This window comes from Schistocerca gregaria, chromosome 6, assembly GCF_023897955.1.
Source record: "Schistocerca gregaria isolate iqSchGreg1 chromosome 6, iqSchGreg1.2, whole genome shotgun sequence".
Classification (NCBI taxonomy): domain Eukaryota; kingdom Metazoa; phylum Arthropoda; class Insecta; order Orthoptera; family Acrididae; genus Schistocerca; species Schistocerca gregaria.
In genome coordinates, this window is record NC_064925.1 from 389,844,092 (window position 1) to 389,858,526 (window position 14,435).

Genomic DNA, 14,435 nt, shown 5'->3' on the forward strand with positions numbered 1-14,435 from the left:
TCTGTGGCTCGTTTGCATTGTTGTCTGCCATTGTAGTGTTGGGCAGATGGATGTTAACAGCGCGTAGCGTTGCGCAGTTGGAGGTGAGCCGCCAGCAGTGGTAGATGTGACGAGAGAAATGGCGGAGTTTTGAAATTTGTGAGACTGGATGTCATGATTTGCTATATACATTATGAAGTTTGAACACTATTGAGGTAAATACATTGTTTGTTCTCTATCAAAATCTTTCATTTGCTAACTATGCCTATCAGTAGTTAGTGCCTTCAGTAGCTCGAATCTTTTATTTAGCCGGCAGTAGTGGCGCTCGCTGTATTGCAGTAGCTTGAGTAACGAAGATTTTTGTGAGGTAAGTGATTTGTGAAAGGTATAGGTTAATGTTAGTCAGAGCCATTCTTTTGTAGGGATTATTGAAAGTCAGATTGCGTTACGCTAAATATATTGTGTTTCAGTTTAAGCACAGTCATGTATAATTGTTCAAAGGGGACGTTTCAAAATTCGGAGGCGGTGGTGTTATGGTGTGGTCGTGTTTTTCATGGAGGGGCTAGCACCCCTTGTTGTTTTGCGTGGCACTACCACAGCACAGGCCTACAGTGATGTTTTAAGCACCTTGCTTCCCACTGTTGAAGAGCAATTCGGGGATGGCGTTTGCATCTTTCAACGCGATCGAGCACATGTTCATAAAACAGGGCCTGTGGCGGAGTGGTTGCTCGACAATAACATCCCTGTAATGGCCTGGACTGCACAGAGTCCCGGCCTGAATCCTGTAAAACACCTTTGGGATGTTATGGAACGCCGACTTCGTGCTTGGCCTCACCATCCCACATCGATACCTCTTCTCAATGCAACACTCCGTGAAGAATGGGCTGCCATTCCCCAAGAAACCTTCCAGCACCTGATTGAGCGTATGCCTGCGAGAGTGGAAGCTGACGTCAAGGCTAAGGGTGAGCCAACACCATATCCAGTTCCAGAATTACCGTTGGAGGCAGCCACGAACTTGTAAGTCAACCACAACGAATGCCTTATACAAATGATAAGAAACATTCAGTTAGTACATTCAGCAACATTAAAACACACACACACACAAACATTTGTTTCTAAGTGTTTGTGTTGCTGTTATATGTGTGTGAATTGATGTTTGTTTTGCTATGATTAGATGTGGGTGTATAATTTTCATATATTTATTTACTTTTTAATTTTTTCTAGTGTGAGTGTGCGTGTGTGTGTGTGTGTGTGTGTGTGTGTGTGTGTGTGTGTGAGAGAGAGAGAGAGAGAGAGAGAGAGGGGGGGGGCGGGGGGGAAGGAGAAATATTTGTTTCAATATGGCTGCATGTACAAATTGAATGTTTCTTATCATTTCTTTTATTAAGTTTAGTAGATAGCCTATACTGATGAGCGTGTGGCTGTTTATGAGATGGCTTCCTGGTTACGATATTTGTATAATGCATTCGTTTTAGTTGTTTATTTTGATATTTTTATATCTTGTTCCACGTTTTTAGGAGGGTGGTTGTGGTATTTTAAATGCTCTGCAAATGTGGAATGGTTTGTTTCGTAGTTCCCGTCACTAATGCGTTTTTCGTACGGTGATTCAAAATTTCTGCACGTCATGCCTATGTATACTGCACCATAACTTTTGTATATTTCTCCAGAAAGAAAATTTCACTCTGCAGCGGAGTGTGTGCTGATATCAAACTTCCTGGCAGGTTAAACTGTGTGCTGGACCGAGATTGGAGCTCTGAAACTTTGCGTTTCGCTTTTTTTATACTCCTGGTTCCTGGAATTTGTCCCTCTTGATCGCTGGTTGGCTTATATGCTATTTGGACACTGTGTTTCTTTAGTCTATATGCCCCTATATGGCTAATTAATGTGTACAAGTCATACAGTAGGTTACCAAGTGTATGATGTTGTCATTGTGAATATGTGTTGTGTGTATTTGTGGGTTTGCGGCTTGTGAGTTTTCCTGCATCTGGGATGTGTTGTGTTTGTTTCGTATTTGTGATAACCTAAATCTAAAGTAAATAGTATACACAACAATGTGTGTGTGTGGAGTGATGATGCGTTACAAAGCAGAAAGGCGAGACGTGTATGGCACTAAAACTGTGTTGCATTCAGTTGTGATCAAGGCAGTCTCAAAGCAATAATTATCAACATATCACAAATTGCCTCACAACACACTTATTCGACCGAGTCTTGAGTATTCATCAGTCTGGGACTGTTACCAAGTAAAATTAATGGAAGAAGTAGAGAGCATCCAACGAAGAGCGGCGCATTTGATCACGGGATCGTTTAGCAAGGGAGGGAGCATTACAGAGATTCTCAATGAACTCCAGTGATAACCGCTACAAGAGGGCCGTTATACTGTTGAAATTCTGAGAGCGCACATTCCAAGAAGAGTCGGACACCGTACTACACTACTGGCCATTAAAATTGCTACACCACTAACATGACGTGCTACAGACGCGAAATTTAACCTACAGGAAAAAGATGATGTGATATGCAATTGATTAGCTTTTCAGAGCATTCACACAAGGTTGGCGCCGGTGGCGACACCTACAACGTGCTGACACGAGGAAAGTTTCCAACCGATTTCTCATACACAAACAGCAGTTGACCGGCGTTGCCTGGTGAAACGTTGTTGTGATGCCTCGTGTAAATACCATCACGTTTTCGACTTTGATAAAGGTCGGATTGGAGCCTACTGCGATTGCGGTTTATAGTATCGCGACATTGCTGCTCGCGTTGGTCGAGATCCAATGACTGTTAGCAGAATATGGAGTCGGTGGGTTCAGGAGGGTAATACGGAACTCCGTGCTGGATCCCAACGGCCTCGTTTCACTAGCAGTCGAGATGACAGGCATCTTATTCGCATGACTGTAACGGATCGTGCAGCCACGTCTCGATCCCTGAGTCAACAGATGGGGACGTTTGCAAGACAACAACCATCTGCACGAACAGTTCGACGACGTTTGCAGCAGCATGGACTATCAGCTCGGAGACCATGGCTGCGGTTACCCTTGACTCTGCGCCTGCGGTGGTGTACTTAACGACGAACCTGGGTGAAGGAATGGCACAACGTCATTTTTCGGATGAATCCAGGTTCTGTTTACAGCATCATGATGGTCGCATCCGTGTTTGGCGACATCGCGGTGAACGCACATTGGAAGCGTGTATTCGTCATCGCCATACTGGCGTATCACCCGGCGTGATGGTATGGGGTGCCATTGGTTACACGTCTCGGTCACCTCTTGTTGGCACTGACGGCAGTTTGTGCAGTGGACGTTACATTTCAGATTTGTTACGACCCGTGGCTCTACCCTTCATTCGATCCCTGCGAAATCCTACACTTCAGCAGGATAATGCACGACCGCATCTTGCAGGTCCTGTACGGGCCTTTCTGAATACAGAAAATGTTTGACTCCTGCCCTGGTCACACATTCTCCAGATCTCTCGCCAATTGAAAACGTGTGGTCAATGGTGGCCGAGCAACTGGCTCGTCACAATACGCCAGTGACTACTCTTGATGAACTGTGGTATCGTGTTGAAGCTGTAAGGACAGCTGTACCTGTACACGCCATCCAAGCTGTTTGACTCAATGCCCAGGCGTATCAAGGCCGTTATAACGGCCAGAGGTGGTTGTTCTGGGTACTGATTTCTCAGGATCTATGCACCCAAACTGCGTGAAAAAGTAATCACATGTCAGTTCTAGTATAATATATTTGTCCAATGAATACCCGTTTATCATCTGCATTTCTTTGGTGTAGAAGTTTTAATGGCCAGTGGTGTATCCCCGCCACACAAACAGTAAGGTGCCTTGGGGAGTGTAGATGTAGAGAAAACCTGCAGGTTTCCGTTTCACACAAAACATTGGACACACTGATCACAGTGGCCTGCTCTCGAGAACTCTGTGGCAACAGGACCAGGTGGGCTTACTTTTGATGCAGTAGGCAGCCATTAGGAGGATCGTAGTGATGGCCAGTGACATGCAGAGGACGATCAGTGCAACGGGCTGTCTCCTGTCCGGCATCAGCTCTGGCAGGGAACCCCCGTCCTCTGCCAGGGAGTCCCCGTCCTCTGTGAACAGACATCGCAACAATAGGGTTAACGTTAGAAGGTAACTTGGAAATTGCTAAAGTATAAAAAAACTGTTAGTGATTATGATGTTTTGAAGTAAACTTTGAGCGAATATAAAGCTATTTTAGACCGGATATTTATTTAAAGGTCCAAAAAACAGTTCAAATGCCAGTTTGCTGAGGGACACATGCCTACATGTAGATCTGTGAGTTCTCTTCTTTGAACTCATAAGGCTAGTGCCTTTTATGTGGCTTTGAGCTTTCAGCTACTGGCTAAATTGTTTGTTGGGTAACAGGTGTACTGCAGGGTAAGAGTGAGTGAGTGGTTCTCTGCTGGAGGAGGGCAGGCTAAGAAGGCTGCCATTCAGCTGATAGAATGCTTTATTGATGGACATGAGCATGCATAGTTCAGCGTGTCTGAAACGGACTACAGACAATGGGAGGAGGTCCTTGGCTCCCAGCACACGGCTGTGGGTGTACTGATACAGGTGTTCCCCATGAGTGGTAATGGTGGCCCGGGTACCACAGCATGCGGGCGGATGACGCCTGACGGCTGCTGTGTGGCGGTGCGGCAGCGAGACAACGTCCCCGTGCCCGGGTCGGACACTCACGCAGCGGTCGTTGGTTTGCAGCCCTGTGAAGCCACTGTCAAAGATGTGGCGACGACTGTCACATACTATGCATGATTGGACGGTCACTTCTCAACTTGCTGACGGGCTGCTAGTGAACATTTGCATCCTGTTTCCCCATGCTGACAGTTGCGATTCTATGAGACAAATCTCTTCTACTACAAGCTCTTTGCTTTCCATATTTTGAGTGATTGTAATGTGGACCAAAACAAAGAAAAATTCCCAGTACACATATCTTAACAAAAGAAATGCTTCAAATGGCTCTCAGCAGTATGGGACTTAACTTCTGAGGTCCTTAGTTCCCTAAAACTTAGAACTACTTAAACCTAACTAACCTAAAGACATCACACATATCCATGCCCGAGCCACGATTCGAACCTGCGACCGTAGCGGTCGAGCGGTTTCAGACTGTAGCGCCTAGGTCCGCTCGGCCACTCTGGGCGGCATATCTTAACACCTATTAATTTTCAATCTTCGCTAAGGTGAAACACATCTCTTCTACTGAGCAAGTTCCCACAGCCTTTAAGCTATGTGTCGGCAAAAGCTGGGCAGACTGTCGTTCGAGTGTGCACTTCATCGCCGGAACCACACTACACAAAATATCCTTCGAACAATATTAACGTTAGCTTTATTTACGACAGCCACAGGAGACGGCAGCCAATACACGGCTTGTTCACTCATTCCGAACTTGCAGTTGAAAATCACGTAACAAGCAGGGATCAAAAACATCAGCGTTATCTCGTAACTACGCACGAACTAAACTTGCTAGCATCGAAGATACAAAAACATAACACACTTATATAAAACACAGTGTCTCTGGTGGTGGGCGGGCGAAATGTTTGACGGCGCGCTTTCCAAACACACACAGACGACACGCGCGATGCAACACTATCTAACTGCACGATGTCGCCACATCAGCCCCCATGGTGGAAGCACACCGCTATTCGAAATAGCGGGCTGGAAAGTGGATGCGACGACTGTGGCGAAACAAGCTCTGTATCATTTGTATCATTTTAGAGGTACAGGTGTGAGCGAGTGTGCCGGGACTTACCCCAGCTCACTGCCTCTAGCTCCACGTCATCACAACGGTCCTGTGCGTAACATACAAAGTATTGCACCATAATCAAAGGATGAAATTAAAAATTAAAGTAGCTTTTCCAAACTTTTCAACATATGCTTCAGTATATTAATGTCAAAATTGTTCAATCTCAGAGTGAGCAGATGAATAAATTTCCCTAAATACATCGCTTTAAATACAAACCAAGTGGTGCTAAACAATAAAGCTAGAAAGCCAAAAATTGTTCGAGATGTGCAAATGCATGTCAAAATCAACTGTTACAAGTTTCAACTTGATGGGAGCAATATTTTGGTCAAATGTGGAGTTTTTACGAAAAATTGAAGGCGCTAAACATTAGACTTAGAATGATGAAAACTGGTATGAAGTTTGATATAAAAACCTTAACTATGTGATTCCATTAAGTTACAGATAATCTACTGAAAACTAGATTTGGAACAAAAACGTCCCTATTTGTAGTAGATTAAGTATCAGTTATATTAACGATAGAAAGTTCTGATTGCAGTACTTGATTACATTCATTAAGTAATGAAGATATAACAAGTTTCAAGACTTTTATGTAAATAACAATCTATACAAGATCTCTTAAAGATTTAGTCCGAGGTCGTGTTCTACTGTCGGTTCCGTTCCAAAAATTCTAGCCAGCGAAGTTTAAAATGCAGGCGAGCTAAGACTTTTTCTGTAGTTGAAAGCAACTTAGTGCCCTTGGTATAAAAATTATGAAGATTGTAAATTGATTCATGACGGAGTTATTAAAATATTTGTGTCCGAGAAAGCGGCCAATTCGACGATGCTACTTGGGCATAGAGCAGATTAAGGCAGGTGTTCCCTTCGGCCGTCTGCTGCGCCCATAATAAATACGGCCTGAGAGGCAGAGACACCACACTTCGCACCCAGCTATCGTAAGGTCCGCGTCAGTCAAACGCCGGCATACACGCAGCCTCGGATGACGTCACAGCCAGGCTGCTACTAAACGCGTGTTCGGAAAGTAGAAAGTGAAATCGTGAGGGCTCTACACCTTCGTGGATCGTTTAAATTTCACAAGAGACACTGTCCGCGCCAATAAAACGCCAGGTTACGCGCCGCCTCAGGTGATGCCACAGCCGGGCTGCAATTAACTCGCGAGGACTGTACACCGTCCTGGATCGCTTACATTTCGCGGAAGTAACTGTTTGCGTCCTGCCTGTAATGTTAACAAAACCGCGTGGCAAGTGGTAACATATTTTCCAGTTTGTGGCGAGCAATTAACTTTGATTATTAGAAGTCAGGGTGAAAGACCGTTTAATTGGAACTTACCATAGATGTTGCCTCTGAACTGCTCATAGTACTGTTTACGATAGATACATCATCATTATTATTATCAGCCGGCCGCGGTGGTCTAGCGGTTCTAGGCGCTCAGTCCGGAACCGCGGGACTGCTACGGTCGCAGGTTCGAATCCTGCCTCGGGCATGGATGTGTGTGATGTCCTTAGGTTAGTTAGGTTCAAGTAGTTCTAGGGGACTGATGACCACAGATGTTAAGTCCTATAGTGCTCAGAGCCATTTGAACCATTATTATTATCAGCAATATTATTATGCGATGCATATGACATTTAATCAAATATATGAATCAATGAGAACTCAAAACTTTCATTTATAATCACAGTGCCTGATCCCCTTGCGTAAATAGAGAGTAGAAACATTTCTTTCAGTGATTACAAGAAGAATGTCTCTTTGCAGACTGCAAATTATGGTCAGTATGTTTTCCAACACTTTCTGGCTGGAGACAAAATTACGAGGGTCAGTCAAAAAGTAATGCCTCCTATTTTTTTTTCTACGTTTAATTGTCAGGAAATTTAAATGCAATTACATAGGTTGAAAACCACAACATTGAGGATCATTTTGTCATTTTTCAATGTAATCTCCGCCCATCTCTACAGTTTTGGTCCATCTTTGAACAAGGGCATGTATCCCAGCATGGTAAAAATCACAGCTCTGATTCCTAAGCCATTGACGCACGGATGTTTTGACGGCCTCCTCATCTTCAAAATGAATCCCACGATGAGCTTCTTTTAGTGGCCCGAACAGATGGAAGTCTGATGGTGCCAGGTCAGGGCTGTATGGGGGATGAGGCAAAACTTCCCATCCAATTTTGACAATCTCGGCAGAGGTGTGACGACTGGTGTGTGGTCTTGCATTGTCATGCAAAAGAAGAACATCTGCCATTGATTTTGTTGGGCAAACTCGCTGAAGACGTGCTTTAAGTTTTTTGAGGGTTGTGACGTATTGAACAGAATTTATTGTGCATCCCTGCTCCAAAAAATCAACCAGAATCACGCCCTCTGTATCCCAGAAAACTGTTGCCATAACTTTCCCTGCCGATCGCACAGTTTTGAATTTTTTCTTCCTCGGCGAGCTTGTGTGACGCCACTCCAGTGACTGCCTCTTTGATTCGGGTTCAAAAAAATGCACCCATGTTTCGTCCCCGGTCACAATTTTTTTCAGAAACTCATCTCCCTTCAAACGGAAGCGCTGTAAGTGTTGGGAGGCTATTGTTTTCCTTGCCTCTTTATTCTGATCGGTTAACATTCTTGGAACCCACCGTGCACAAACTTTTGAGTACCCCAATTGTTTAATAATCGTGATCACACTGCCTTTACTAAGAGAAATAATGCGACACACTTCATCTGCAGTCACCCGACGGTCACCACGAATGATGTCATCAACTTGCTGAATGTTGTGTGGAGTCACTGCACTCACCGGCCTGCCGCTCCGCTTTTCGTCAGTCAACGGTGTTTGCCCTTCAGCTTCCTTACAACGACGAACCCATCGTCTAACAGTGCTGACATCCACTGTCACAACACCATACACCTTCTTCAGTCTTTCATGAATGCGTATGGGCGTTTCACCTTCTGCATTCAAGAATTCAATCACACAACGCTGTCTCAAACGAACATCGATGTCGGCCATCTTACAAACTTCTGCTGTGCTGCCACCTGTTGACACAGAAAGTTACTACTGTAGTGGATTGCAGAAGGTTTGAGGAATGGCGCCAAATTCAAATTTTTCACTTAACTTAATTTTTTTAAGTAGAAAAAAAAATGGGAGGCATTACTTTTTGACCGACCCTCGTAGTTTTCAGGCTCTTGTAAAATATGATAATACAATATGATTATATTAATATTCTTGTTCTATTATTAACCCGCCGCCCCACAGTACGAGTTGGTAGGTCCGCTACTGTTGTAATCTGCGCTGGCGGCTGTGAAGTCGGTGATGCAGCACCTGTTGGGTGAGGCCATAGTCTTGCAAGCTCTGGCATTGCTGCTTCTCTGAAGACGTAAGCCAGTTTAACCCTATCAGTGGCCGCCTTTCCCTTAATTGAAATGTCAATTTTTTGTCTCACCTTGCGAATACACGGTAGGGTCCTGAGTACGGCAACAACGGCAGAGCGGTTGTTGCCACGAATTTTCCTGGAAGCCTCAACGTCTCGCTGTACACCAGTTCCGCCGAAGAAGCGTTTAGGCCTTGGTCCATTCAGTGTCGTAGCGCATTAGTGCTGCCTAAGTGAGCAATGCCATCTCTCGATCATCGCCGCGTGGAGTGGCCGCGCGGTTAGAGGCACCACGTTGCTGACTGCGCGGACCCTCCCGCCGGAGGTTCGAGTCCTCCCTCGGTCATGGGTGTATGTGTTGTTGTTAGTTTAAGTAGTGTGTAAGTCTAGGGACCGATGACATAAGCAGTTTGCTCTCTTAGAAATTCACATAAATTTGAACATTTGAACATCTCGATCTAAATCTACATCTACATCTACATTTACACTCCGCAAGCCATCCAACGGTGTGTGGCGGAGGGCACTTTATGTGCCACTGTCATTACCTCCCTTTCCTGTTCCAGTCGCGTATGGTTCGCTGGAAGAACGACTGTCTGAAAGCCTCCGTGCGCGCTCGAATCTCTCTAATATTACATTCGTGATCTCCTCGGGAGGTATAAGTAGGGGGAAGCAGTACATTCGATACCTCATCAAGAAACGCACCCTCTCGGAACCTGGCGAGCAAGCTACACCGCGATGCAGAGCGCCTCTCTTGCAGAGTCTGCCACTTGAGATTGCTAAACATCATCGTATCGCTATCACGGTTACCAAATAACCCTGTGACGAAACGCGCCGCTCTTCTTTGGATCTCCTCTATTTCCTCCGTCAACCCGATCTCGTACGGATCCCACACTGATGAGCAATACTCAAGTATAGGTCGAACGAGTGTTTTGTAAGCCACCTCCTTTGTTGATGGACTACATTTTCTAAGGACTCTCCCAATGAATCTCAACTGGTACCCGCCTTACCAACAATTAATTTTGTATGATCATTCCACTTCAAATCGTTCCGCACGCATACTCCCAGATATTTTGCAGAAGTAACTGCTACCAGTGTTTGTTCCGCTATCAATTCACAGCCTAAGTTTTCCTGAACCTGCCCCATTCCAATTGCTTTAATAGACAAAGTAGCCAATGAACTGAAAGAACTGCAAGATAATGGTGTAATTGCTCCCTTCCACGCTAGTCAGTGTGCAAGTTCTCTTGTTTTGTTGCGTAAGCCCTCTATTCGCATTCGCATTTGTGTTGACTTAAAATCTACAGTCAATCCACAGACATTAGTTGACACTTATCCGTTGCCTCGCCCTGGAGGGGGGAGGGGGGGGGGGCAGGGCAGGCCTGGTGCAGAACGTTACTTTTCTAAGATAGATTTGTGTGATGCCTACTTGCAAATTCCATAGGGTGAAGAATCACAGAAAGTGTTTGTTGTAAATACAAACTTAGGATGTTCAAGTATTTCCGTTTGCCCATCAGCAGTGCTTCCGCATCCGCGATTTTTCAACCTTACTTGGAACAGCTGACTGCAAAAGTGCCATTTTGTTCAAACTACCTTGGCGATATTGTAGTCGCAGGCCGTACTCCAGAGGAACACGTTGCCAATTAACGTACCCTTTTTCGAGTGTTGTCAGAAGCAAAACTCAATTGTCTTCTCTAATAAAAGTGTAACTTCTTTCAAAGCGAACTACAGTACTTAGGTCATGTGATAAATAGTCAGAGTATGCACCACCTCCAATCTCATTTGCTTCCAATCGGTGACCTGCCTGTTACTCACAATATGTCTGACTGCAGTCAGTAATAGGAAAGATGACATTCTACATTCGGTTCACACTGACTGCAACTCAGATCGCGGCCCCATTGCATCGCTTGCGTCAGAAAAATGTGCCTTTCATGTGGACCGAAGAGTGTTACGATGCATTTCAGAAACTCAAAACTGACTTGCTTAGTGACAGACGTTTAGTGCATTTTGACCATGCACAGCAGTTTTGCAAGTCGACGCTTCTTCCTACCGAATCGGCGCTGTGCTTCCGCACAGAATTGATGCACAACACAGACCTATTGCTTTTGCCTCAAAGTTGCTAACTCAAACTCAGCGCAATTATTTTCGCATAGAAAAAGAGGCTTTCGCTATTGTGTATGGTGTAACCAAATTCCATCACTATTTGTATGTTCGCAAGTTCTTTTTAGTGACAGATCAAAAGCCTTTGCAGTCCTTGTTTCAATTCTCAAGGCCGGTTCCTAAACGCACTGCTCAAAAATTTCAGTACTGTGCTTTGTTGTTTTCGCAGTATCGGTATGAAATTACACAGACCTACGGCAACGCATGGAAATGCAGACGCCCAGTCTCGCCTTCCGAGTGGCCCAGACTCTGATTTTGATACATCTGCCGCACCTTGTTACCAAATCGATGCGCAGGACTCTGAATTGCTGGAATCTTCTCCCTTGCACTACAGAAACATTGCATAGACCACGGAAGCAGACCCAGATCTTAAGGTTTTGTTACATTACATTCGCACGTCTTGGCCTCGTTCATTGAACAATATCTAGAACTCAGTTGTGGGCCGATATTTATCTTGTCGGTGTAACCTTTCAGTTCAACAAGGTGTTATTCTAGTTCAAAATGACAGTGGACAATCACGTGTTTATTCCCAAAGTTTTGCAAAAGGATGTGTTGCGATTGCTACACCAAGGACAATGGGGAATTGATCGCACTAAACAGTTAGCGTGCTGGTTAGATTAGATTAGATTAGATTAATACTAGTTCCATGGATCATGAATACAATATTTCGTAATGATGCGGAACGAGTCAAATTTTCCAATACATGACATAATTAAGTTAATTTAACAACATAAAAAATGGTTCAAATGGCTCTGAGCACTATGCGACTTAACTTCTGAGGTCATCAGTCGCCTAGAACTTAGAACTAATTAAACCTAACTAACCTAAGGACATCACACACATCCATGCCCGAGGCAGGATTCGAACCTGCGACCTTAGCGGTCACTCGGTTCCAGACTGAAGCGTCTGGAACCGCTTGGCCACACCGGCCGGCTTAACAACATAATTAAGTTAATATACAGCTTTTTATTTTTTTGTCTTTTTCAATTTTTTTAATAATTTTTTTTCTTTTTTTCATAATTTATATCTAAAAATTCCATTATGGAGTAGAAGGAATTGTCATTCAGAAATTCTTTTAATTTCTTCTCAAATTCTTGTTGGTTATCTGTCAGATTTTTGATGCTATTTGGTAAGTGACCAAAGACTTTAGTGGCAGTATAATTCATCCCTTTCCTGTGCCAAAGTTAGATTTAATCTTGAATAGTGAAGATCATCCTTTCTCCTAGTATTGTAGTTATGCGCACTGCTATTACTTTTGAATTGGGCTTGGTTGTTAATAACAATATATATTATATACTGAAAAGCTACTGTGAATATCCCTAGATCCTTAAATAAATGTATGCAGGATGATCTTGGGTGGACTCTAGCTATTATTCTGATTACACGCTTTTGTGCAATAAATACTTTATTCCTCAGTGATGAATTACCCCAAAATATGGTGATATATGCAAACAAAGAGTGAAAACAGGCGTAGTTAGCGAATTTTCTAAGTTGTTTATCACCAAAATTTGCAATGACCCTTATTGCATAAGTAGCTGAACTCAAACGTTTCAGCAGATCATCAATGTGTTTCTTCCAATTTAATCTCTTATCAGTGGACACACCTAAAATTTTTGAATATTCTACCTTAGCTATATGCTTCTGATTAAGGCCTTTATTTACTAAAGTCGTCATAACATTTACTGTACGGAACTGTATGTACTGTGTCTTATCAAAATTCAGTGAGAGTCCGTTTACAAGGAACCACTTAATAATTTTCTGAAAGACATTATTGACAAATTCATCAGTTAATTCTTGTTCGTCAGGTGTGATTACTATACTTGTATCATCAGCAAAGAGAACTAACTTTGCCTCTTCATGAATATAGAATGGCAAGTCATTAATATATATATTAAGAACAACAAAGGACCCAAGACCGACCCTTGTGGAATCCCATTCTTGATAGTTCCCAGTTTTAGGAATGTGCTGATCTTTGCATATTATGAGATCTGCTTATTTCACCTTTCTGCACTCTTCCATTTAGGTATGAATTAAACCATTTGTGCACTGGCCCACTCATGCCACAATACTTGAACTTGTATAGCAGAATTTCATGATTTACACAATCAAAAGCCTTTGAGAGATCACAAAAAATCCCAATGGATGGTGTTCGGTTATTCAGATCATTCATATATGGCATTTTCTGTTGTAAAAACCTTTCTGAAAACCAAACTGACATTCTGTTAGTACTTCATTTGTACAGATTTGTGAAGGTACTCTTGAATAGATTACTTTCTCAAAAATTTTGGATAAAGCTGTTAGAAGGGAGATTGGATGGTAATTGTTGACATCAGGTCTATCCCCTCTTTTATGCAAAGGTATAACAAAAGCATATTTCAGTCTATCAGGGAAAACTCCTTGTTCCAGAGAGCTATTACACAGGTGGCTGAGAATCTTACTTACCTGTTGAGAACAAGCTTTTAGTATTTTGCTGGAAATGCCATCAATTCCATGTGAGTTTTTGCTTTTAAGCAAGTTTATTATTTTCCTAATTTCAGAGGGAGAAGTGGGTGAGATTTGAATCGTATCAAATTGCATAGGTATGGCCTCTTCCATTAACTGCCTAGCATCTTCTAATAAACACCTGGATCCTACTATATCCACAACATTTAGAAAATGATTATTAAAAATATTTTCAACTTCTGACTTTGTGTTCATAAAGTTTTCATTCAATTTGATGGTAATATTGTCTTCCTGTGCTCTTTGTTGACCTGTTTCTCTTTTAATAATATCCCAAATTGTTTTAATTTTTATTATCTGAGTTGCTGATTTCAGACATGATACACATACTTCTGGATTTTTTAATAACTTTCTTAATATAGCACAGTAATTTTTATAATGTTTGATAGTTTCTGGGTCACTACTCTTTCTTGCTGTCAGATACATTTTCCCTCTTCTGGTCACAAGATATTTTTATATCCTTAGTAAGCCATGGTCTGTTACATGGTTTCTTACAAGTATATTTAACTAATTTCTTGGGGAAGCAGTTTTCAAATGCATTTACAAAAGTGTCATGAAATAAACTATATTTTAAATTGGCATCAGGTTCATGGTACACCTCATCCCAGTCTCACTGCTGTAGGCTTTCCCTGAAATTTGCAACTGTTAAATCATTGACTGAATGTACCACTTTGGAGGACTGTTTAATACTGCTGAATGGA

At 42.9% G+C, this 14,435-nt stretch overlaps 1 protein-coding gene across 2 annotated transcripts in view; it reads right to left on the reverse strand.

The window, feature by feature from the left end:
- LOC126278603 (uncharacterized) overlaps nucleotides 1–14,435 on the reverse strand; it is a 398,515-nt gene that overhangs the window by 111,326 nt on the left and 272,754 nt on the right. For both annotated transcript variants that reach the window (XM_049978838.1, XM_049978839.1), the window contains exon 7: nucleotides 3,928–4,068. In XM_049978838.1, the coding sequence (XP_049834795.1) occupies nucleotides 3,928–4,068 (141 nt within the window). The remainder of the gene's footprint in view (nucleotides 1–3,927; nucleotides 4,069–14,435) is intronic.